At 44.4% G+C, this 27,092-nt stretch overlaps 1 protein-coding gene across 1 annotated transcript in view; it reads left to right on the forward strand.

Annotated features, from left to right (window-relative positions):
- The window catches only part of LOC130115254 (oocyte zinc finger protein XlCOF6-like), an 88,412-nt gene extending 61,928 nt beyond the window's left edge, over positions 1–26,484 (forward strand). Inside the window, exons 3-4 of the mRNA XM_056282869.1 lie at positions 14,848–15,267; positions 26,021–26,484. Of these exons, the coding sequence (XP_056138844.1) occupies positions 14,848–15,267; positions 26,021–26,484 (884 nt within the window). The remainder of the gene's footprint in view (positions 1–14,847; positions 15,268–26,020) is intronic.
- Positions 26,485–27,092: the final 608 nt, after the last annotated feature.

A 27,092-nucleotide genomic window follows, 5' to 3' on the forward strand; every position in this document is an offset into this window, starting at 1 on the left:
CGTAGCTAGGCAGCATCAGATGGTGGTCTGTAGTATGACTTTGGAGACCAAGAAGAGGAAGCGAGTGAAGGCAGAGCCAAAGATCAAATGGTTGAAGTTGAAGAAGGAAGACTGTTGTGTGGAGTTCAGGGAGGAGTTAAGACAGGCACTAGGTAGTAGTGAAGAGTTGGGCAACCACTGCAGAAATAGTGAGGGAGACAGCTAGGAAGTTGCTTGGTGTGTCATCAGGACAGAGGAAGGAAGACAAGGAGACTTGGTGGTGGAATGAGGAAGTACAGCAAATTATACAGAGGAAGAGGTTGGCAAAGAAGAAGTGGGTTAGTAAGAGAGATGAAGAAAGTAGACAGGAATATAAGTAGATGCAGTGTAAAGCGAAGAGAGAGGTAGCAAAAGCAAAGGAAAAGGTGTATGGTAAGTTGTATGAGAGGTTAGACACTAAGGAAGGAGAAAAGGACTTGTACCGATTGGCTAAACAGAGATGGAAATGTGCTGACAAGCGAGGAGGGTGTGCTGAGAAGGTGGAAGGAGTACTTTGAGGGGCTGATGAATGAAGAAAATGAGAGAGAGAAGGTTGGGTGATGTGGGGATAGTGAATCAGGAAGTGCAGTGGATTAGCAAGGAGGAAGTGAGGGCAGCTATGAAGAGGATGAAGAGTGGAAAGGCAGTTGGTCCTGATGACATATCTGAGGAGGCATGGAGATGTTTAGGAGAGATGGCAGTGGGGTTTTTAACTAGATTGTTTAACACAATCTTAAAAAGTGAGAGGATGCCTGAGGAGTGGAGAAGAAACATACTGGTACCAATTTTCAAGAACAAGCGCGATGTGCAGAACTGTAGCAACTACAGAGGTATAAAGTTTATCAGTCACAGCATGAAGATATGGGAACGAGTAATAGAAGCTAGGTTAAGAGGGGAGGTGATGGTTAGCAAGCAGCAATATGGTTTCATGCCATGAAAGAGAACCACGGATGCGATGTTTGCTTTGAGAATGTTGATTGAGTAGTATAGAGAAGGCCAGAAGGAGTTACATTGTGCTTGTAGATTTAGAGAAAGCATATGACAGGGTGCCGAGAGAGGAGGGGTGGTATTGTTATGAGGAAGTCTGGAGTTGCAGAGAAGTATATAGGAGTGGTGCAGCATATGTATGAGGGAGGTGTGACAATGGTGTGCAGTTGGAATGACAGATGGGTTCACGGTGGAGGTGGGATTACATCAAGGATCGATTCTGAGCCTGTTCTTGTTTGCAGTGGTTATGGACAGGTTGAGGGTCAAGATCAGGCAGGAGTCTCTGTGGACTACGATGTTTGTGGATGACATTGTGATCTGTAGCGAGAGTAGGGTGCAAGTTGAGGAGAGCCCGGAGAGGTGGAGGTATGCACTGGAGAGAAGCGGAATGATAGTCAGTAGGAGAAAGATGGAATACCTATGCGTGAATGAGAGGGAAGACAGTGGAATGGTGAGGATGCAAGGAGTAGAGGTGATGAAGGAATATGAGTTTAAGTACTTGATACTCAACTGTCCAAAGTAATGGGGAGTGCAGAAGAGAGGTGAAGAAGAGAGTGCAGGCAGGGTGGAGTGGGTGGAGAAGAGTGTCAGGAGTGATTTGCGACAGACGGGTATCAGCAAGAGTTAAAGGGAAGGTTTACAAGATGGTTGTGAGACCAGCTATGTTATATAGTTTGGAGACAGTGGCACTGTCTCCAAAAGATAGAAGGTGGAGCTGGTGGTGGCAGAGTTCAAGATGCTAAGATTTTCATTGGGAGTGACGAAGAAGGACAGGATTAGGAACGAGTATATTAGAGGTACCGCTCAAGTTGGAATGTTTGGAGACAAAGCAAGAGAGGCAAGATTGAGATGGGTTGGACATGTGTGGAGGAGAGATGCTGGGTATATTGGGAGAAGGATGCTGAATGTGGCGCTGCCAGGGAAGAGGAAAAGAGGAAGGCCAAAGAGGAGGTTTGTGGATGTGGTGAGGGAAGACATGCAGGTGGCTGGTGTGACAGAGGAAGATGCAGAAAACGGGACGAAATGGAAACGGATGATCCGCTGTGGCGACCCCTAACGGGAGCAGCCGAAAGTAGTAGTTGAGAGAGAGAAGAGAACAGAGATGACATGCAGCAATGGGCCTGGGCTGGAATCGAACCCAAGCCGCTGCAGTAAGGACTCAGCCTTATAGGTGGCACGCGCTGTACCAGGTGAGCCACCGGGGTGCCCCAGATTTCTTATTTTTAGTAGAGAAGCCAGACACATTGGTCAGAAAGAAGAAACAGTCTGTCACATGATCCTTCTGTTCTCGCCACATCGTTGGGGCTGCAAATGGCATTGCCTTCCGAATACCTCTGAGCCAAGCTCTCAGGTTGACTTCACATGTTGCACAACAAATGTGAGGAGCCCAGGGTTTCTCTTGGTCACCAATTTCACATCCAAAGTAAAGCTCATAAGTGCAGTCATGGTACGTCTTTGAGCGTTAAGGGTATACTCACCACAGACGTAACAATGTATCGCAGCTGTTGCAACATTGACAAGACATTTCTGTTGTATTAAATCTTTCTTAAGACAATTAAATCCTATTGTTAAGTATACTCACTATGCTATTGCCTGAAGAACATGTGCATCAACATGTGTCCAAACAGCATCTGTAAATGTGAGCAGCTTTTATAGCCTGTCTGCCAGCATCTAACTGACTAAGCATGCCCAGGCATGCCTAAGACAACATTTGCATAGCACCTACACTGTGTGCATGCCCAGGTATGCTTTGACTGACCAAAACAGCTTGCTTTGTGGGCAACAGGGTAGTAGACTTAAAATATGACGGGACGTCACAAAAATTGGTTATATACAAAATTGTATGTGATAGGAAAACTTAGGGTGATTTTCGTGATCAGCAGCCCAAAATCTATAAAATACACCCAAAAGTGTTCAGGAAGCAAAATTTTTGTTGTTCTGACGTAAGAAACCTACTCGGGCAAATGTATATGAATACAAACGATACAGAGCATTAGCAAGAAATACTGTTAAGGATGGGGAAAAAAAAGAAGAAATGTTGCAGGACATTTTGTGGGACACTATATCTTGATAGCCCAGTCATATAGATATGGTCCAGAATCCATAAAATGTCTGGAAAAGTTGTCAACACATGGATGCCAGCTCTGAATGATGAATGTGCTGAGGCTGTAAAGAAAATGTGTTGAGATTTTTCAGGATGTTCATAATTCGGGAAGAAACCTTGAAAGAACAAAAATTGAAATTAAACTGTGTGTGTCAGGGAAACAGCTCATCATCTACTTCTACTGCTTCTGACTGCTCCCGTTAGAGGTCGCCACAGAGGATCATCCGTTTCAATCTCTTTTTGTCCTCTGCATCTTCCGCTGTCACACCAACCACATGCATGTCCATATCCTTTAACCTCCTCTTTGTCCTTCCTCTTTTCCTCTTGCCTGGTAGCTCATTCCTCAGTATCCATCCATCCATTATATGAACCACTTACCCTGCTCTCAGGTTCACGGGGATGCTGGAGCCTATTCCAGCAGTCATTGGGCGGCAGGTGGGGAGACACCCTGGATAGGCCGCCAGGCCATCACAGGGTTGACACGTGCGTGTGGACACACATATACACACACACACACACACACACACACACACACACACACACACACACACACACACACACACACACACACACACACACACACACACACACACACACATTCATACCTAGGGACAAATTAGTATTACCGATTCACCTGATTTACATGTCTTTGGACTGTGGGAGGAAACCGGAGGTCCCGGAGGAAACCCACGCAGACACGGGGAGAACATGCAAACTCCACACAGAGGACGACCCGGGATGACCCACCAAGGACGGACTACCCCGGGGCTCGAACCCACACAGTAAATTTTTACTGTGGAGGACCTTCTTGCTGTGAGGCAAACATGCTAACCACTGCGCCACCATGCCACCTTCTTCAGTATCCTTCTCCCAAAATACCCAGCATCTATTCTCTACACACATCCAGACCATCTCAATCTCACCTGTCTTGCTATATTATCTGGACCAACTGCCTCTCCACTCCATCCTCTTCATAGCTGCCCCGCGTGGCACTCCATAAACTAAATTCCTTTTCTGGTAGTCCCGTCACCCTCTGTAGCTTTTATCAATCTTTTATTGAGAGTCTTCTAAGTTTTTCTTTTATCTGCTGGTTTCACAGCCTCACAGTAAAAGACAGAAAACATCCTGAACAGCATTGTTAAAATCTGGTAAAAAGATCACCGCAGTGAAACAAAGAGATCTGAATTATTTTGTAACCAACAAATCCCACAGAAAGAGGCTAGTTTTTCTTTTTCTTTTTTATTTTGAGACACTTTATTGATCCCCATAAGGAAATTATGCTCTACATTTTTAACCCATCCTAGCTGTGTAGCTGGGAGCAATGGGCAGCCACCGTGTAGCATCCGGGACCAACTCCAGTTTGTCTTGCCATGCCTCGGTCAAGGGCACAGACAGGAGTACTCACCCTAACATGCATGTTTTTTTGATGGTTTTGGCTTCTTCTGGCCATGTTCTAGCAAGTGAATTTTCTCTGTTGCCACCAGGGCGTCATTATGTTGTACCAGCTTTTAAAACTAACTGTTTTTCTAAATCATTCATACCTGTTGCAACACGATTATTAAATGTTCCAGTGTTTTTTTTATCAGATTGTTTTATTGTCTTTATCAAGTTTATCTCATTGTTTCTTATTGTGTAATTTCATAGATTTTATAGATTTTATTCCAAATTTATCTCCCTCGGGTGTTATTATTTCTTGTTTGTGTTATTTGTTTGTTTGCGTGTCACTGTGTTTTGTGTTCACAAGCTTCTCTAAACAAATTGCCCGTAGTGGGATTAGAAAAGGTGTTTGTATTGTATTATATTATGTCCAAACCAACCAACCTAAACTGTCCCTCTAACATACTCATTCTTAATCCTGTTAATCTTTGTCACCCACAACAAAAATCTTAGCATCTTCAATTCTGCCTTCTCCAGTTCTGCCTCCTGTCTTTTTGTCAGTGCAATAACCTCCAAACCATTCAGTGTAACTGGTCGCACTACCATCTTGAAAACCTTCCCTTTATCTCTTGCTGGTGCCCTTTTGTCACAAATCCCTCCTGGCACACTTCCCCACCCACTCCACCCTGCCTGAACTCACTTCTTTACCTCTCTTCCACACTCCCTGTTACTTTGAACAGTCAACCCCGAGTATTTAAACTCATCCACCTTTGTCACCTTTACTCATGTATCCGCACCATTCCACTGTCCTCCCTCTTGTTCATGCATATGAATTTCGTCTTGCTCCAACTAAATTTCATTCCTGTTCTCCTTGTTTCATACCTCCACCTCTCCAGGCTCTCTTCAGCCTACTCCCTACTCTCGCTACAGATCACAGTCATCTGCGAACATCATAGTCCATGAAAACTCCTACCTGATCTCATCCTTCAACCTGTCTATCACCATGGCAAACAAGAAGGGGCTCAGAGCCAATCCTTGATGTAATCCCACCTCCACTTTGAACCCATCTGTCATTGCTACTGCACACCTCACCATTATCACACTTCCCTCATACATATCCTGCACCACTCTTACATACTTCCCTGCCACTCCCGACTCTGTTATATACCACACCTCTTCTCTTGGCACGCTGTTATATGCTTTCTCTAAATCCACAAAGACACAGTGTAACTCCTTCTGGCCTTCTCTATACTTCTCCATCAACACTCTTAAAGCAAACATCGCATCTGTAGTGCTCTTTCATGGCATGAAACTGTACGGCCTTCTCGCTAATCATCATCGCTTCTCTTAACCTAGCTTCCACTACTCTTTCCCAAATGTTCATGTTGTGGCTGATCAACTTTATACCTTTGTAGTGGCTACAGTTCTGCATATTACTTTTATTCTTGAAAATCGATACCAGTATGCTTCTTCTCCATTCCTCGGCATCTTCTCACTTTCCAAGATTGTGTTAAACAGTCTAGTTAAAAACTCCACTACCATCTCTCCTAAACACTTCCATGCATCCATAGATACGTCATCTGGACTCCTTCTACCTTCTCAGCACACTCCTCGCTTGTCAGCACATTTCAATCTCTATCCTTCATCGCCCTAACCTGCTGCGCATACTTCCCAGCTCGGTCCCTCTGTCTAGCCACAAGTCTAATACAAGTCTAGTACTCTGTCTAATAAAAGTCCTTTTCTCCTTCCTTAGTGTCTAACCTCTCATACACCATAAGCCTTTTCCTTTGCCTTCACTGCCTCTCTCTTCACTTTGTATCGCATCTCCTTGTACTTCTGTACTTTCTTCATCTGTGTGACTATCCAACTTCTTTGCCAACCTCTTTCTTTGTATACTTTGCTGTACTTCCTCATTCCACTCTGACTCTCACCTCCACACTCATACCCTTTCTCGTCTCTTGTTGCTTGTTCATGCCTTCCCCCTCTCCTTCCCCTTCGCCCAACAGTAGCATAGTTTCCACCGGCACCCTGCTGTCCAACAGTACCAGTGGTGGTTGTTGTTAACGTGGGCCTTGACTGATCTGGTATGGAAATCTGATTTTTGATTCACATATTTGATTTGGCATAGGTTTTTGGCCGGATGCCGTTCCTGATGCAACCCTCCCCATTTATTTTGGGATGGAAAGCTTGTTGGGATAAAACAGAGATGTATGATCGACCAGGATAACTAGAAGTGGGATGTTATCATTGATTGTATTGCAAAGCATCAGAGAGATGGAGCCCCTAAGATCAAGATATTTAGAAGTCTCTGTGTAACTTGCTTGTCACTTGGATTAAGAGCAGATAAGAAGGGAGTGATAAATGGTGTGCCACTGTCAGCAGAAGCTAAGTCATTTTGGAACGTTGCAGGTGTCTTTGGAGATAGAAGTAAATAACTAGATTCCAAGAAAGGAAGGAGGGCAGTAATTCTGTGTGATTGATCTTTGAGGGCAATAGCTTGAAACAGTGTAACTTGATTGTGTGAGTTACAGGGTTAGGCCATGTGAGAGAGCCCCTGTCAGATGTTTTTGTTGTCAAGAAAATGGACATGTTGCTGCAGTATGTAATGAGAGTCAGAAGGTGTGGGAGATGTGGGAAGGACAACTGCAATTTGGGAAAATTGTGAAGTGGAGAAAGTGCAAGAAAAGTGCCTGCACTGCAAGGGAAATTATTATAGCACAGTGTACAAAGGCAATTAAGGAAGAGAAAGTGAATAAGAGCGCAAAAAAAGAAGGATTGTTGTATGCTGAAGCTGCTAAAAGAATGGAGAGAAACAATGAGCATGATGTGAGACAAGATGCTAAGGCGGACAAGTCAGCCAAAAAACATGCTGAGTTTTGCTTTTGTAAGGACCAGATGGCCTTTTTGGCAATGACAATTAACTGTACTGCTGGAGTAGAAAGAAAATCTGAGAGAATAGACAGAGATGTAGATGCAGCCAGGACATTGCAGGGTGCTGTAGGAGTTTCTAAAGGCGGTGTGCAGACACTGCTGAGGCTTTTAGTCCCTCCCTCTGTAAAATAACTAGTTTAATTGAGAAGACGTGAGTTTTTTTTTAAGTACACGTTCTGAGCACACTCCATTCCCGTTGGTGGCGGTAATGCGCCAAATCGTTATTTGCCAGCCGCCAATAAACCTAAAGAAGAAGCGGCAGCAGCAGCAGAAGAAGAAGCGGAAGACGAAGAAGAAGAAAAACAAAAACAACAACTTGAACAACATCGGGACTTCAGGAGATGGAAATTGTCGTCGTCTGAAGATGTATTTGTTTAACCGCTGAGATCAATGATGGATCAGCCCATCACGGAAATATGTTTGAAGTTTGAAAGAAGAATCGCAGATTATGAGGCTGAAATCTTACGTCTAAAGGAGGAAAATTCTCGTCAGAGGAAACTACTGGACGCCATTTATAAGCCTGAAGTACGGATATACAAATCAGGTTTGTACGAATGAACTGGCCAAACTATTCTTTTAGGTCATTTCACCAGAATCATTTAGTTAGCACAATGTTTTCTAAATTGATCTTTGTTAGCGGGGCGGACCGAAACAATAATTCAGGCCGGGAATTTGACTGCGTCCCAGGCCACCGCGAGCATAACCACCGGACCGCTGAACCTGTTGAATCAGATAAACTGGTTCAACCTTCCTTGAAGATTATTACCTGGATTATTGAGCATGCATCAAGACACCAGACCTTATTTTTGTAGGCTAACCCTATTTGTTTTTGTACGGGTAGTCTGGTACCCAGATCAACATAATGTTGGCCATTATGTTCATCTGGGAGGATAGTTCCAGTTTTGTGTGAGTGCGCGCACGCGCGCGCGTGTTTTTGACTGACAGGTCCCTTACTGGCGAACGTTTTGCTTAAATGATAAATGGTTAATAGACTGCATTTATATAGTGCTTTTACAGTCTACTGACCACTCAAAGCACATTACAGTGGATGCCTCACATTCGCATACTGGTGGTGGAGGCTGCCATGCAAGGCACCAGCCTGCTCATCACAAGCAGTTAGGGGTTCAGTGTCTTGCTCAAGGACAGTTTGAAAAGCTCTCCGCAGGAGTCGAGGATCGAACCTGCGGCCTTCCGATTACTAGATGATCCGCGCTACCTCCTGAGCGACGCCGCCCATTATTTTTGCCGCTTATTTTCTGACATTTAGCTGCATCCGTGATAAGGGTCTTTCTCTTTTATCCTCTCCCTTGGCTCCACCTTGCTTTTTCTTCTGACTGTCAATTCCGCCTGACGACTTGTCTAAAATATACTCGTTAGAGAAGCACGTAGACGGTTGCTATGTGCGTCCCCGAGAGACGTGCTGACGTAGTTTTTGGTGCGCGCACCCTAAGCATCCACAAAAGTCTGAGTGAAAATAAACATTCATAATTATTAGAAAACCTGGTTCTAAAAACAGCTAATTTTGCTGATTAGACCTTTTTAAAAAAAAAATGTCTCCCCAATTGTACTTGGCCAATTACCCTATTTTCCGAGCCGTCCCGATCTCTGCTCCACCCCCTCTGCCGATCCAGGGAGGGCTGCAGACTACCACATGCCTCCTCTGATACATGTGGAGTTCCCAGCCACTTCTTTTCATCTGACAGTGAGGAGTTTCACCAGGGGGACGCAGCATGTGGGAGGATCACGCTATTCCTCACAGTTCCCACTCCCCCTCCCCCCAAACAGGCGCCCTGACCGACCAGAGGAGGTGCTAGTGCAGCGACCAGGAGACATACCCTGTCTCTGCTTGTGCTCTAATGCCCACTTCTCCATACAATTATATTAGAAATGGAAAAACATATTTGACAACTCACTACTGGCCCGGCGGTAGCCCTGGTATTTAGCCTTGATATTCGAATATAAATTCAAACTCGCCTACATTTCTCTTCCATTATCAAAAAGGATTTTGTCACATCTGGGTAGTGTAGCGGTCCGTTCTGTTGCCTACCACACGGGGATCGCCATATTGAATCCCCGTGTTCAGGGGCGAAAATCTGCTATCAACTTTCGAGGGGACAATTACATTAAATTTTCTCAAGCGCAATTCCTGAGGGGGACACCAAAAGTAGTGATGTAACTCATAGCCTACGTTGTAATATGTTAAATGTATATTAAGGAATCATAATTACTACTACTGGATAATTGATAGGTAGTTAAGTAAATGGTTGTCAGCCTGGAGAGGTGGAGGTATGCACTGGAGAGAAGAGGAATGAAAGTCAGTAGGAGCAAGACGGAATACCTATGCATGAATGAGAGAGAGGACTGTGGAATGGTCAGGATGCAAGGAGTGAAGGTGACAAAGGCATTTGAGTTTAAATACTTGGGGTCAACTGTCCAAAGTAACGGGGAGTGCAGTAGAGAGGTGAAAAAGAGAGTGCAGGCAGGTTGGAGTGGGCGGAGAAGTGTGTCAGGAGTGATTTGCGACAGAAGGGTATAAGCAAGAGTTAAAGGGAAAGTTTACAAGATGGTTGTGAGACCAGCTATGTTATATGGTTTGGAGACAGTGGCACTGACGAAAAGACAGGAGGCGGAGCTGGAGGTGGCAGAGTTGAAGATGCTAAGAGGCAAGATTGAGATGGTTTGGACATGTGTGGAGGAGAGATGCTGAGTATATTGGGAGAAGGATGCTCAATATGGAGCTGCCAGGGAAGAGGAGAAGAGGAGGTTTATGGATGTGGTGAGGGAAGACATGCAGGTGGCTGGTGTGACAGAGGAAGAGTGGAAGACAGGAAGAAATGGAAACGGATGATCCGCTGTGGCGACCCCTAACGGGAGCAGCCGAAAGTAGTAGTAGTTAAGTAAAGGGTTTTCACAACTTGTTCAAATGTTTAAATCATTATGCTACTACTACTATTACTAATAGTTATAGCAGTGTTCCTTATAAGTCCAATATGTCTGCCAGTATTTGTATTTACAACCAGCAATACCAGCAATACCAAGAAAGGCCAGTAGGTGGCAATGATACTATACACTGTATGGGTGCAGTTTTCGTAAATACAACAAGCGTGGTGTGATCTCATCTAAAAGAATGTCCATTGAGAAACGTCACAAATTTGGTCTCAGTATTGAATTGAACTTTTTATTTTACTTTTTCTGATACATTTATGTAGTCATTAAATATGTGCCATTGACCTGAGTCTACTACAATAGCTTTATAAGAAAAAAAAAGTTACAAAATAAGTACAGTTCTAAAAGCGAAATAAATAACGCAAACAAATAAACCAAAATATCCTTCAAAAATACTTAATTTATTGTTCACTCTTTCTCAACTCTTCAAAAACAGCTATGGACAAGTATGTCACACAAAGTATGCAATTTTAAATAAAATAAAATAACATAAAATAAATAATTACTAAGTGTACTGTCATGTAGTAAAAAAACCGAAAACTACAAAAGAACCAAAATCATACTATACACCACTGTTCTCAAACAGGGGTCCCTGGTGTAATTGCAAGGGGTCCGTGAAATAAAAAAGTGTCCTGATCATATTCAGTACCATAAGGTTTCCAGTAACTTTACATATAACATAGAGGAGGTGATGGTCCCTTAGGACCGCTCAAAACCTTGTCTGCCTTGCTTCAAAATATGCAGTGGTTCCAGTGGCTGAGAACCACTGCTATACACACTACTGAACTAATGAACAAAACAACCGGGTTTCAATGGGTCCAACAAATTGCTGGCAGATATTTTCCCGCTTGAGACTGTCCAGCCTGTCTTTGTGTACATTACAGACAACTACGCTGTTCAGTCTCTCTTGGCCCATGCTAGCCCATAGCCAAGTCTTCAACCTGCGGAGTGCACTGAAACTCCTCTCAGCCTCACATGACGACACTGGCACCACAAACAAAATTCTGATCAGCACCTCAACTTGGTCAAACAACCCCCGCACCTCCACTGGAAGCTTCCTGAGGACCTCTGCTGTCTCTCCACTGCTGCTAAAGGGGTATTTGTTGCAGAAGAGAGGCAACTGCATTTAAAGAAAATCTATGTTCAGTTCAGGGTACTGATCTAGAGACTCATCCAACTTCCCCGTGAAAAGCGCCCTTTCCAACTTTTGCAGGACATTTAGACTGTCCTGGTCAAAACGGTCGCCAAACTCAACTGCCACACCATCCAACACTTTAAAAAATTCTGCCCTACAGTGATCCACTGCTTTGCTGGCAAATCGTCTTGAGTGTGTCTCAGTGAATTCAATGGAGTCAATCAATGTTTTTGCTTTCTCAAACACTGCAAGGTAGCTTTCGTCATTTCTCTTCCCCCTAAGAGATGACTGCACACACTCGACTGCAGCCTGCATACCAGAGACAGTGTGAGTTTTCTTCTGCAGTGAAATGTTTAGGCGTTCAAGCTCTCCAATAACAGCAGAGGCAAGTGTGAGGCCCGACACAGTCTTGCCTTTGCTTAAATGCTCAAATAAGCCATTGGCAGTTGACCTGCGGGACCGGGAAGAGTGGGGTAATTGGCCGAGTACAATTAGGGAGAAAAGGGGGGGGGTTGTTAAAGTGACTGCTCTAAAGGATATCATTTAATATTGTCTGTGAATGTTCTCATTCGTCCAGGTCATGGTTATCCAAAGGAATTGAATCAAGTGCAACTGGACTTGGTATATATCCATGAAGACGTTTCGCCTCTCATCCAAGAGGCTTCATCAGTTCATGCCTTTCTGACTAGACCAAGCTAGTCTGACTGGCTGGTGATGAAACTTAGATATTTATCCTCTTTGGAGTCGTTATCAGAGCTATTGGTGTCCATGGCTCTCTAAACTCGGTCATGTACAACATTGCCAAACATATAGCCAACATCTTGACCCCTTTAGTGGACGAAACACCTCACCATATCCAAAACTCCATTGACTTTGTGAACAAGGTCCAAGGCGTAAAACTGGAACCGAAGGAAACCATGGTATCCTACGACGTGACCTCGTTATTCACCTGCATCCCAACCATGGAGGCTTTGGAAACTGTGAGGCAACATTTGCTACGGGACGACACCCTCCACGATAGGACCAACCTCAGCCCAGACCAGATTTGCCAACTACTGGACCTTTGCCTGAACACTACATATTTGCAATTCAGGGGCAAGTTTTACAGACAGAAACACGGCTGTGCAATGGGCTCACCAGTATCTCCCATTGTGGCCAACTTATGTATGGAAGAGGTAGAACACAGGGCCCTGAACTCCTTCAGAGGAACACCTCCGAGCCACTGGTTCAAATATGTGGACGACACGGGTCAAAATCCAAACACAAGAGGTGCAAGCATTTACCAAACACATCAACTCAGTGGACAAGAACATTAAGTTCACAAGGGAAGACGTAAAGAACAACAGTTTGCCCTTCTTGGACTGTGACGTCCACATCGGGGAAGACAGGAGCCTCCACATTGGGGTTTACTGGAAACCTACACACACAAACCAATATCTACTTTTCGACTCACACCACCCTCTGGAACACAAACTGGGCGTCATCAGAACTCTGCAACACAGAGCCGACAATGTGCCCAGCAGCACTCAGGACCCAACGAGAAGAACACAAACACTTGAGGGGAGCTTTAAAAACCTGCGGCTACCCCAGTTGGACCTTTGAGAAACCTGCAACACGTTCCAAAAAGACCAACCGGGTGAGCGATGAGGAGAAAAGGAACAGAAGGAATAACATAGTCATCCCATATGTTTCTGGGGTCTGCGAGAAACTCAGGAGAATTTTTAACAAACACCGCATCCTGGTATACTTCAAACCCAGCAACACACTCCAACAAAGACTGGTTCATCCCAAAGACGGTGTACCACACACCCAAAAAAGCAATCTGGTGTATGCTGTACAATGCAATGAGGATTGCACTGACCTTTACATAGGATAAACCAAACAACCACTACACAAATGGATGGCCCAACACAGAAGGCCAAACTCCTCAGGACAAGACTCAGCAGTTTATCTACACCTAAAGGAGAAGACACACTCCTTCGAGGACAGCAACGTACAAATTTTGGACAGGGAAGATAGACAGTTTGAAAGATGGGTGAAGGAAGCCATCTATGCGGAACTGGAAAAACCATCCCTCAACAGAGGAGGAGGTCTGCGAGACCACCTATCTCCCACTTACAATGCCGTCCTTTCATCTCTACCCAGGAGAATCAAGAAGCTTAGCCTCCAAGAACAACAGTCGGTCACTAACGGCTCCAACGACTCATGACCACTGAATGAAGCACTAACGAAGTTGAAACTAACACCCTCAACGACATGTCTGCCTCAACGACCATTGCTGCTTAACATCGGATCACAAAGAGCCATGCACATCAATAGCTCTGATAACGACTCCAAAGAGGATAAATATCTGAGTTTCATCACCAGCCAGTCAGACTAGCTTGGTCTAGTCAGAAAGGCACGAACTGATGAAACCTCTTGGATGAGAGGCGAAACGTCTTCACGAATATATACGAAGTCCAGTTGCACTTGATTCAATTCCTTTGGATATCACTTAATATTGCATTGCCCATGATTTTATTTAAAGGTGTCCAGTCATAGTTTCCCTTAATGTTTATATGTCTCTCCCCTCTAGACCTCCAGCATTTCTTTGTTTCTGAAGATAAGGTTCCCTCTGTGAAGCAGGAGTGGAGCCCCATCCTGGACCAGGGGGAGCCAGAGCCCCCACACATTAAAGAGGAAGAGGAGGAACTCTGGAGCAGTCAGGAGGAGGAGAAACTTGAAGGACTGGAGGAGAAGGCTTACATTACTGAGCTGTCATTTCCTCCTGTCCCTGTGAGGAGAGAAAATGATGCGGAGAAAGCTCAATCCTCTCACCTTCATCAAAGCCAAACTGAAGAGAAAAGAGAGGCAGAGCTTCCAGCCAGCACCTTAACTGAGCAGATGAAACCAGAAAGTGATGGAGAGGACTTTGGACCAATAGAACCAGCCGGTAACCTCAATCAAGATTGTGATTTACAACCAACTAGTGATGGATATCTTTCTTCAGACTGTTGTGAAAGTGAGACTGAAGACAATGATGATGGTCGGAACAAGACTAGAGAACCTCACTCATGTTTGGACACAACAGAGAACAATGAAATCAGTAATCGGCAATCTGCTGAGAATCAACCCTTCAGATGCTCAGTCTGTGGTAAAGGGTTTTTTGATAAACACGTTATGCAAACACACATGACAGTACACACAAGAAAGAAGCCTTTCAGTTGCTCATTCTGTGGTAAAGAGTTTTCTGAAAGAGGAAATATGAAGAAACATATGATAATGCATTCAGGAGAGATACCTTTCAGTTGCTCAGTCTGTGGTAAAGGGTTTTATCAAAGAGGACATATGCAGTCACATATGATAATACATACAGAAGATAAACCTTTCAGTTGCCCAGTCTGTGGTAAAGGGTTTTCTCAAAGAGGACATGTGCAGTCACACATGAGAATACATACGGGAGAGAAACCTTTCAGTTGCCCAGTCTGTGGTAAAGGGTTTTCTCAAAGAGGACATGTGCAGTCACACATGAGAATACATACAGGAGAGAAACCCTTCAGTTGCCCAGTCTGTAGTAAAGTGTTTTCTCAAGGAGGAAGTATGCAGAGGCACATGATAATACATTCAGGAGAGAAACCCTTCAGTTGCTCAGTCTGTGGTAAAGGGTTTTCTGAAAGAGGAAGTATGCAGAGACACACGATAATACATACAGGAGATAAACCCTTCAGTTGCTCCGTGTGTGGTAAAGGGTTTTCTGAAAGAGGAAACATGCAGAGACACATCAGAATACATACAGATGTGATGGGAAGGGGGTTAGGGACTTTTAAGCATTCATGATTCTGTACAAATTTTTTCAGAATATGAATATGATCACACTAGTAGGCATGGTTCCCATGAAAAGAAAAATTAAGATGTATTGTTTCATGTGCATCTGTATCTCAGTTTATATACTCAGTATATATATTCAACTGGGGACCTCCATCAACAGCAGGGTGACCTTCAGTGACGACACAATAAGTATTGTCTTGAGCTGCCAGCAGATAACTTACCTGCTACGGAGACTAAGGTGTCTGGGTGTAGCCTCTCCCATCCTCTGCAGCTTTTACATCTGCCATATTGGGAGTCTCCTTACTTTCTCTTTCCTGGCCTGGTATGGAGGGCTGTCTGAGGCCAACCAGAGCAAGCTGTGGAGGGTGACAATGCTGAGGTCTAAGCTCTGCGAACAGTGGTGCTCAGTTCTCCCAACTGCTGTACAAGCAGTGGGCAGTGAGTAAAGCAGGAAAGATTGCCAGGGACAAAACACACAATCTCAACACCTGCTTGAAGAGCCTACCCTGTGGCAGGAGATATCATGTTCCCAACTTCAAGAACGATAGAGGGAGAGATGACTTCATCCCGTCTGCCATACCACGACTAAATAAGCACAGATACTTTGCCCCCACCCCCAGCCACCTTTCTCTTGCCCCAGAATACCTGGACCTATTGCTCTAAACCTCCACCTTCACCTTGAACCACACCCACCCCGCCCAGGACTGTCTTGTTCTTATCCTTGCGTTGTTTTTAAACCCAACTTCTAGCTGATACCTGATCTTTTATGTTTGTTTATCTAAGTTGTGTGTGTGTGTTGCTGTACACTGACCTGAACAAAACGAATTTCCCTTGTGGATAAATAAAGACATCTTATCTTATGTTGTCTTATCCTAGAGTTTCTACTTAAACAGGGCAGAAAGTAGGTGTGCGTCTGGTTTGTTTGTTCATCTTTAGTGTAAAAAAGCTGGATTTTTTTTTTAGCTAGCTTTCGTTTTTGAACAGATTTCTCATTTTTATTGGTGTATCTTTTTTATATGTCTTTATGCATGTTCTATAATCCAGGTAAGAAAATCGAAGAAAGTTGAATCAGTTCATATGGACACGTTTATTGACAGATACGTTCATCACTCATCTAAGTGACCTCTTCAGTCTCAACTGACTGCAGGTATCCCACCCTTATAAACAATACAGTGTCATAACGACCCAAAACAACGATCAGCTTCATATGCAAATTGCCGTGACCATTAACTAGTTACAATGGCCATGTGTACTATTCACAGAGGATTGGGGAATGTTTGCAATGACACTATTGTAAGATGGTGACAGATGTACTCTTACCCCCCCCCCGGATCAGGGATGGTCGTTCCCTCTTCACATAGATGGCCTCTGTGACTCCCCGTTCAAACCATCGTTCCTCCCTATCAAGGATATGCACATCCTCACCCTTGAAAGAGTGGCCACTGGCCTGTAGATGGGTGTAGAGAGGCTTCAAGTAGCTTACAATGATGCTATGAGAATACTACTAAAAAGACCTAGATGGTGTAGTGCAAGTGAAATGTTTGTGGCTGCAGGAGTCAGTACCTTTCAGGCTCTTCTAAGAAAGCTCATGTATAAATTTATTTGCTGTCTCAATGACTGATAATATAATCATCAACAGTTTAACAAATTTAAGATTCAGTGCCACATCCTACCAATCCCTGCAGTGGGACCACTGGTATAGCTGAATTCTAACAAGAAACTGATTTGTTCCATTTATGTTATTTTATTGTGTTTACTCTTTGTGTTGTCCGGGGTTTGTCTTTTACCTATTTGTCTTTGTCTGTTATGGACCCTGAGTCAGCAATAAAGTTTTGAATTGAATTTAATTGAATTTTGCAACCAACAAACCCCACAGAAAGAAGCAAGTCTTTCTTTCTTTCTTTTCTTTTCCTTTTGATTTTGAGACACTTTATTAATCCCCGTAGGAAAACTACGCTCTTCCTTTTGTGACCCGCCCTAGCTCTGTAGCCAGGAGCAGTGGGCAGCCACCATGCAGCATTCGGGGACCAACTCCAGTTCGTCTTGCCATGCCTCAGTCAAGGGCACAGACAGGAGTACTCACCCTAAAATGCATGTCTTTTTGATGGTTTTGGCTTCTGGACATGTTCTAGCAAGTGAATTTTCTCTGTTGCCACCAGGGCGTCATTATGTTTTACCTGCTTGTAAAACTAACCGTTTTTCTAAATCATTCATACCTGTTGCAACGCGATTATTAAATGCCATAGTGTTTTTATCAGATTGTTTTGTTGTCTTTATCGAGTTTATCACATTGTGTTTCTTATTGTGTAATTTCATAGACTTTATAGATTTTATTCCACATTTATCTCCCTTGAGTGTTATTATTTATTGTTTGTGTTATTTGTTTGTTTGCATGTTACTGTGTTTTGTGTTCACAAGCTTCTCCAAACAAATTGCCCCTAGTGGGATTAATAAGCTGTTTGTTTTGTATTGTATTCTCTCTAAACCAGCCAACCTAAACTGTCCTCTAACATACTCATTCTTAATCCTGTTCATCTTTGTCACCCCCAATGAAAATCTTAGCATCTTCAAATCAGCCTTCTCCAGTTCTGCCTGCTGTCTTTTTGTCAGTTGACCCCAAGTATTTAAACTCATCCACCTTCATCACCTTTAGTCTTGCATCCTCGCCGTTCCACAGTCCTCTCTCTACTTCATGCATATGAATTCCGTCTTGCTCCAACTAAATTTCACTCCTCTTCTCCTCATTGCATACCTCCACCTCTCCAGGCTCTCCTCAACCTGCTCCCTACTCTCACTACAGATCACAATGTCAATTGCGAACATCATAGTCCACAGAGACTCTTGTCTGATCTCATCCGTCAACCTGTCCATCACCATGGCAAACAAGAAGGGGCTCAGAGCCAATCCGTGGTGTAATCCCACTTCCACTTTGAACCCATCTGTCATTCCTACTGCACACCTCGCCACTGTTACACTGCCCTCCTACAGTGCATCCGGAAAGTATTCACACCCCTTCACTTTCCCCACATTTTGTTATATTACAGCCTTATTCCAAAATAGATTAAATTCCTTTTTTTTCTCATCAAGCTACATGCAATACCCCATAATGACAAAGCGAAAAAGGTTTTGTAGAAATTTTTGCAAATTTAGTAAAAATAAAAAACTGAAATATTGCATGTACATAAGTATTCACACCCTTAACTCAGTACTGGGTTGAGGCACGCTTGGCAGCGATTACAGCCTCAAATCTTCTTGGGTATGAAGCTACAAGCTTAGCACACCTATATTTGGGGTATTTCTCCCATTCTTCTCTGCAGATCCTCTCGAGCTCTGTAAGGTTAGATGGGGAGCGTCGCTGCACAGCTATTTTCAGGTCTTTCCAGAGATGTTCAATGGGGTTCAAGTCTGGGCTCTGGCTGGGCCACTCAAGGACATTCACAGAATGTCCCGAAGCCACTCCTTCATTGTCTTGGCTGTGTGCTTAGGGTCGTTGTTGTGTGGAAAGGTAAACCTTCGCCCCATTCTGAGGTCCTGAGGGCTCTGGAGCAGGTTTTCATCAAGGATCTCTCTGTACTTTGCTCCATTCATCTTTCCCTCGATCCTGACTAGTCTCCCTGTTCCTGCTGCTGAAAAACATCCCCACAGCATGATGCTGCCACCACCATGGTTCACTGTAGGGATGGTATTAGCAAGGTGATGAGAGGTGCCTGGTTTCCTCCAGATGTGACGTTTGGCATTCAGGCCAAAGAGTTCAATCTTGGTTTCATCAGACCAGAGAATCTTGTTTCTCATGGTCTGAGAGTCCTTTAGCTGCTTTCTGGCAAACTCCAAGCGGGCTGTCATATGCTTTTTACTGAGCAGAGGCTTCCGTCTGGCCACTCTACCATAAAGGCCTGATTGGTGGAGTGCTGCAAAGATGGTTGTCCTTCTGGAAGGTTCTCGCATCTCCACAGAGGAACGCTGGAGCTCTGTCAGAGTGACCATCGGGTTCTTGGTCACCTCCCTGACCAAGGCCCTTCTCCCCCGATTGCTCAGTTTGGCTGGGCGGCCAGCTCTAGGAAGAGTCCTGGTGGATTCAAACTTCTTCCATTTACAAATGATGGAGACCACTGTGCTCTTTGGGACCTTCAAAGCTGTAGAAATTTTTTTTTGTACCTTTCCCCAGATCTGTGCCTCGATACAATCCTGTCTCGGAGGTCCACAGACAATTCCTTTGACCTCATGGCTTGGTTTCTGCTCTGACATGCACTGTCAACAGTGGGACCTTATATAGACAGGTGTATGCCTTTCCAAATCATGCCCGATTAATTGAATTTACTATGGGTGGACTCCAATCAAGATGTAGAAACATCGCAAGGATGATCAGTGGAAACGGGATGAACCTGAGCTCAATTTTGAGTGTCATAGCAAAGGGTGTGAATACTTATGTACATGCAATATTTCAGTTTTTTATTTTTAATAAATTTGCAAAAATTTCTACAAAACCTTTTTCACTTTGTCATTATGGGGTATTGTATGAAGATTGAGATGAGAAAAAAAAGGAATTTAATCCATTTTGGAATAAGGCTGTAACAACAAAATGTGGGGAAAGTGAAGGGGTGTGAATACTTTCCGGATGCACTGTACATACCCTGCACCACTCTTACATACCTCCCTGCCACTCCCGACTCCCTTATATACCACACCTTGTCTCTTGGCGTGCTGTTATATGCTTTCTCTAAATCCACAAAGACACAATGTAACTCCTGGCTTTCTCTATACTTCTCAATCAACATTCATAAAGCAAACAATGCATCTGTGGTGCTCTTTCATGGCATGAAACCATACTGCTGCTTGCTAATCATCACCTCTCCTCTTAATCTAGCTTCCACTACTCTTTCCCATATTTTCATGTTGTGGCTGATCAACTTTATGTCTGTAGTTGCTACAGTTCTGCATATTACCTTTATTCTTGAAAATCGATACCAGTCTGCTTCTTCTCCAGTCCTCGGGCATCTTCTCACGTTCCAAGATTGTGTTAAACAATCTAGTTAAAAACTCTACTGCCATCTCTCCTAAACACCTCCATGCCTCCATAGGTATATCATCTGGACCAATCACCTTTCCACTCTTCATCCTCGTCATAGCTGCCCTCACATCCTCTTTGCTAATTCAACATACTTCCTGATTCACTATCCCCACATCATCCAACCTCTCTCATTTTCTTCATTCAACAGTCGCTCAAAGTACTCCTTCCACCTTCCACCTTCTCAACACACTGCACGTTTGTCAGCACATTTAAGTCTCTATGCTTCATCGCCTTAACCTGCTGCACATCCCTCCCAGTTCGGTCCCTCTATCTAGCCACAAGTCTAGTACAAGTCCTTTTCTTCTTTCTTAGTGTCTAACCTCTCATACAACTCACCATACCCCCTTTTCTTCATTACCTCTCTCTTCACTTTACGCCACATCTCCTTGTACTTCTCTACTTTCTTCATCTCTCTGAGTATCCCACTTCTTTACCAACCTCTTTCTTTGCTGTACTTCCTCACTCCGCTCCGACTCTCACCTCCACACTCTTCGCTTTTTCCTCTCTCGCTGCCTCTGTTCATGCCTTCCCCCTCACCTTCTCCTTCGCCCAACAGTAGCATAGTTTCCACAGGCACCCTGGTGGCCAACAGTACCAGTGGGGGTCGTTGGTAACCCGGGCCTCAACCAAGCCACATATTTGATTTGGCAAAGATCTAGGCCGGATGCCGTTCCTGACACAACCCTCCCTATTTGTCTTGGGATGGAAAGTTTGTAGGGAGAAAACTTAGAAATGTATGATCGATCAGGATAACCAGAAGTGGGATGGTTATCATTGATTGTATCTCAAAGCATCAGAGAGATGGAGCCCCTAAGATTGAGATATTTAGAAGTCTCTGTGTAACTTGCTTGTCACTTGGATTAAGAGCAAAGAAGAAGGGAGTGATAAGTGGTGTGTCACAGTCAGCAGAAGCTAAGTCATTTCGGAATGTTGCGTGTGTGTGTCGAGATATAAGTAAATAACTAGATTACAAGAAAGGAAGGCGGCAGTAATTCTGTGTGTTTGATCTTTGAAGGGCATTGCTGGAAAGAGTGTAACTTGATTATGTGAGCTACAGGGTTAGGCCATGTGAGAGAGGTCCTCTCAGATCTTTTTGTTGTCAAGAATATGGACATGTTGCTGCAGTATGTAATGGGAGTCAGAAGGTGTGGGAGATGTGGGAAGGACAACTGCAATGTGGGGGAAATTGTGAAGTGGAGAAAGAGCAAGAAAAGTGCCTGCACTGCAACGGACATCATTTTACAGGGTCAGCACAGTGTACAAAGGCAATTAAGGAAGAGAAAGTGAATAAGATTTGCGCAAAAAAGGGATTGTTGTATGCTGAAGCTGCTAAAAGAATGGAGAGAAACAATGAGCATGATGTGAGACAAGACGCTAAAGTGGCCAAGTCAGTCAAAAAGCATGCTGAGTTTTGCTTTTGTAAGGACCAGATGGTCTTTTTGGCAATGGCAATTAACTGTACTGCTGGAGTAGAAAGAAAATCTGAGAGAATTGACAGAATTGTAGATGCAACAAGGACATTGCAGGGTGCTGAAGGAGTTTCTGAAGAAGGTGTGCAGACACTGCTGAGGCTTTTAGTCCCTCCCAGAAATCTGTAAAGTAACTAATTTAATTGAGAAGACGTGAGTTGTTTTTTTTTTAAGTAGACATTCTGATCCACTCTCCCGTCCAGTTGGTGGCGGTAATGCGCCAAATCGTTATTTGCCAGCCGCCAATAATCCTAAAGAAGAAGAAGGAGAACCATCAACACCATCGGGACTTCAAGAGATTGAATGTGTCGTCGTCTGAAGATGTTTGTTTAACCGCTGAGATCAATGATGAATCAGCCCATCAGTGAAATACGGTTGAAGTTTGAAAGAAGGATCGCAGATTATGAGGCTGAAATCTTACGTCTAAAGGAGGAAAATTATCGTCAGAGGAAACTACTGGACGCCCTTTATAAGCCTGAAGTACGGATATACAAATCAGGTTTGTACGAATAAACTGGCCATACTGTTCTTCACCAGGATCATTCAGCTAGCACAATGTTTTCTAAATTTATCTTTGTTAGCGGGGCGGACCGAAACAATAATTCAGGCCGGGAATTTGACTCCGTCCCAGGCCACCGTGAGCAAAACCACCGGACCGCTGAACCTGCTGAATCAGATAAATTTGATTCAACCTTATTTGATTTACTTACCTTGATTATTGAGCATGCATCAAGACACCAGACCAATAATTTTGTAGGCTAACCCTATTTGTTTTTGTGACGGGTACCAGACTAGTTATAGTATTGACCATTATGTTCATCTGGGAGGACAGTTTTGCGTGCGTGCGTGTTCGCACGCGTGTTCTAGCGAGTGTTTTGGACTGACCTGGTCCCTTACCGGCGAACGTGTTGCTTAAATGATAAATGCTTAATAGACTGCATTTATATAGTGCTTTTCCAGTCTATTGACCACTCAAAGCGCATTACAGTGTATACCTCATATTCACCCAGTCATTCATACACTGGTGGTGGAGGCTGCCATGCAAGGCACCAACCTGCTCATCAGAAGCAGTTAGCGGTTCAGTGTCTTGCTCAAGGACACTTGGGCACGCTTTCCGCAGGAGCCGAAGATCGAACTAATGAGGAGCGGAATATCAACACGGATACAGGAAAAAAGATTTTAATGCATAGCAGTACAGGCCTGTTTCGTGCGTCTCGCACTCATCAGCTGCTAATTGATATATCAGCTGTTGATTGATATATATATTTATACACCAATTACCCCACTCTTTGGAGCCAGCCCAGTCACTGCTCCACCCCCTCTGCCAATCCGCGGAGGGCTGCAGACTACCACGTGCTTCCTCCGATACATGTGGCGTCGCCAGCCCGCTTTTTTTTTACGTGACAGTGAGGAGTTTCACCAGGAGGACGTGGCGCGTGGGAGGATCACGCTATTGCCCCCAGTCCTCCCCCGAACAGGCGCCCCGACCGACCAGAGGAGGCGCTAGTGCAGTAACCAGGACACACAGCACATCCGGCATCCCACCCGTAAGACAAGGCCAACTGCGTATGCAGGGACGCCCGACCAAGCTGGAGGCAACACGGGGCTCGAACCGCCGATCCCCGTATTGGTAGGCAACTGAATAGACCGCTGAGCTACCCGGACGCCAATAAAAATATTTTTTAAACTAGATCAAAGTAAAGCGCTGCAACGTGAGAACAGTGTATAGTCCAAACAATAAAATCAAACGGATTTTCACTGTCAGCACTTTCGTGATAATAGAGATAGCGCCACGTCTAGGCTACATGATGATCGTGGTTCCACTGGCGATGACTGATTCATGACTTTTCCGAATAATGGATTACATTTACACACCGGAGGACCTTCTACTCTGCGCTGCGATAAGTGCCATTGGATCTTTAATGACCATAGTGAGTCAGGACCTTGGGTTTTAGCATCTCATCCAAAGGATGGCAACTTCTACAGCAACGTGTCCATGACACTACACTGGGGCATTTGGGATTTTTTGTTGGTTTATTTATTTTTTATTAGGACCGTAGGGAAGACTGCTCGCTACTGGCCTACCAACACCACTTCCAGCAGCAACTCAGTTTTCCCGGGAGGTCTCCCATTGAAGCACTAGCGAAGCCCATACCTGCTTAGCTTCTGCCATTCGGCAGAGCCAGCGTACATGTTGGTATGGCTGCCTATCGCTTAGTTAATAGTGTTTGTGGTTGCCAACTCTTAATCTCCTCTTCTATCATTGCATTAAATTTTGAAATATTTTACTTAAAGCCCCTGAAAATTGGATTTAAATAGTAAAAATACATATATTTTATCAAAATGGTGTGTCTCCTTAAGCATCCACAACAATCTGAGTGAAAATAAACAATCATAACTATTAGAAAACCTGGTTCAAAACCTGGTTGCTTTGCTTTGCTTTTTTCTTTTATTTTCTTTTTTGGATTTTTTTCTCCCCTTATCGCCCCAATTTTACTTGGCAAATTGTTCTGTTTTCCGAGCCATCCTGATCTCTGCTCCACCCCCTCTGCCAATCCAGGGAGGGCTGCAGACTACCACGTGCCTCCTCCGATACATGTGGAGGTGACAACTACTTCTTTTCACCCGACAGTGAGGGGTTTCGCCAGGGGACGTAGCACGTGGGAGGATCACTGTCCCCGCCAAACAGGCACCCCGACCGAACAGAGGAAGTGCTAGTGCAGCGATCAGGGCACATACCCTGTCTCCGCTTGTGCTCTGATGCCCACTTCTCCATACAATTATATTACAAATGGAAAAACATATTCGACAACTCACGACTGGCCAGGGGATAGACTTGGTATTTAGTCTTAATATTCGAATATAAATTCAAACTCCCCTACATTTCTTTTCCAAATATCAAAAAGGATTTTGTCACATCTGGGTAGTGTAGCAATCTATTCCGTTGTCTGCCAACACGGGGATCGCCGTATTGAATCCCCGTGCTACCTACGGCTTGGCCAGGCATCCCTACGTTGCTACAGACACAATTGCCCGTGTCTATGGGTTGAAACCGGATGTGGGTATGCGTCCTGGTCACTGCAGTGGCGCCACCTCTGGTCGGTTGGGGCACCGGTTCTGGGTGGGAGGGGGAACTGGGGGGAATAGTGTGATCCTCCATCGTGCTATGTCGCCTTGGCGAAACTCCTCACTGTCAGGTGAAAAGAACTGGCTGGCGACTCCACATGTATCAGAGGAGACGTGGTAGTCTGCAGCCCTTCCCGGATCAGAAAAGGGGGTGGAGCAGCGGCTGTGATGGCTCGGAAGAGTGGGGCAATTGGCCGAGTGCAATTAGGGAGAAAAAGGGGGGGGGGAATCTACAAAACAAAACAAAAAATTGTTAAAGTGACTGCTCTAAAGGATATCACTTAATGTTGCATTGCCCATGATTTTATTTAAAGGTGTCCAGTCATCGTTTCCCTTATTGTTTACATGTCGCTCCCCTCTAGACCTCCAGCAGTTCTTTGTTTCTGAAGATAAGGTTCCCTCTGTGAAGCAGGGGTGGAGCCCCAGTCTGGACCAGGGGAAGCCAGAGCCCCCACACATTAAAGAGGAAGAGGAGGAACTCTGGAGCAGTCAGGAGGAAGAGCAGCTTGAAGGACTGGAGGAGAAGGTTGACATTACAGAGCTGTCATTTCCTCCTGCCCCTGTGAAGAGAGAAAATGATGAAGAGAAAGCCCAATCCTCTCAGTATCATCAAAGCCAAACTGAAGAGAAAAGAGAGGCAGAGCCTCCAGCCAGCACCTCAACTGAGCAGATGAAACCAGAAAGTGATGGAGAGGACTTTGGACCAATAGAACCAGCCAGTAACCTCAAACAAGATTGTGATTTACAACAAACTAGTGATGGATATCTCTCTTCAGACTGTTGTGAAAGTGAGACTGAAGACAATGATGATGGTCGGAACAAGACTAGAGAACCTCACTCAGGTTTGGACACAACAGAGAACAATGAAGTCAGTAATCAGCGATCTGCTGAGAATCGACACTTCAGTTGCTCAGTCTGTGGTAAAGGGTTTTCTAAAAGAGGATATATGAAGAAACATATGATAATGCATACAGGAGAGAAACCTTTCAGTTGCTCAGTCTGTGGTAAAGAGTTTTGGAAAAGAGGAAATATGAAGAAACACATGAGAATACATACAGGAGAGAAACCTTTCAGTTGCTCAGACTGTGGTAAAGCATTTTCTCATAAACATATAATGCAGTCACACATGCGACTACATACAGGAGAGAAACCTTTCAGTTGCTCAGTCTGTGGTAAAGGGTTTTCTGAACGAGGAAGTATGCAGAGGCACATGATAATACATACAGGAGAGAAACCTTTCAGTTGCTCAGTCTGTGGTAAACGGTTTTCTCAAAGAGGGCATATGCAGTCACACATGAGAATACATACGGGAGAGAAACCCTTCAGTTGCCCAGTCTGTGGTAAAGGGTTTTCTGAAAGAGGAAGTATGCAGAGACACATGATAATACATACAGGAGATAAACCTTTCAGTTGCTCAGTCTGTGGTAAAGGGTTTTCTCAAAGAGGAAACGTGCAGAGACACATCCGAATACATACGGATGTGATGGGAATGGGAAGGGGGGTCAGGGACTTTTAAGCGTTAATGATTCTGTACAATTTTTTCAGAATTTGAATATGATCACACTAGTAGACGTGGTTTCCATTACAAGAAAAATTAATATTTATTGTCTCAGATGCATCTGTATCACAATATATATATTCATTATGCATATATATTCAACTGGGGACCTCCATCAACAGCAGGCTGACCTTCAATGACGACACAATAAGTATTGTCCTGAGCTGCCAGCAGATAACCTACCTGCTACGGAGACTGAGGTGTCTGGGTGTAGCCTCTCCCATCCTCTGCAGGTTTTACTTCTGCCATATTGGGAGTCTCCTTACTTTCTTGTCCCTGGCCTGGAATGGATGGTTGTCTGAGGCCAACCAGAGCAAGCTGTGGAGGGTGACAACGCTGAGGTCTAAGCTCTGCGAACAGTGGTGCTCAGCTCTCCAACTGCGGCACAAGCAGTGGGCAGTGAGTAAAGCAGGAAAGATTGCCAGGGACAAAACACACGATCTCAACACCTGCTTGAAGAGCCTACCTTGTGCCAGGAGATATCATGTTCCCTACTTCAAGAACGATAGAGGGAGAGATGGCTTCATCCCGTCTGCCATACCACTACTAAATAAGCAGACACTCTG

This window comes from Lampris incognitus, chromosome 7 (assembly GCF_029633865.1).
Source record: "Lampris incognitus isolate fLamInc1 chromosome 7, fLamInc1.hap2, whole genome shotgun sequence".
In the NCBI taxonomy this organism is placed as follows: Eukaryota; Metazoa; Chordata; class Actinopteri; order Lampriformes; family Lampridae; genus Lampris; species Lampris incognitus.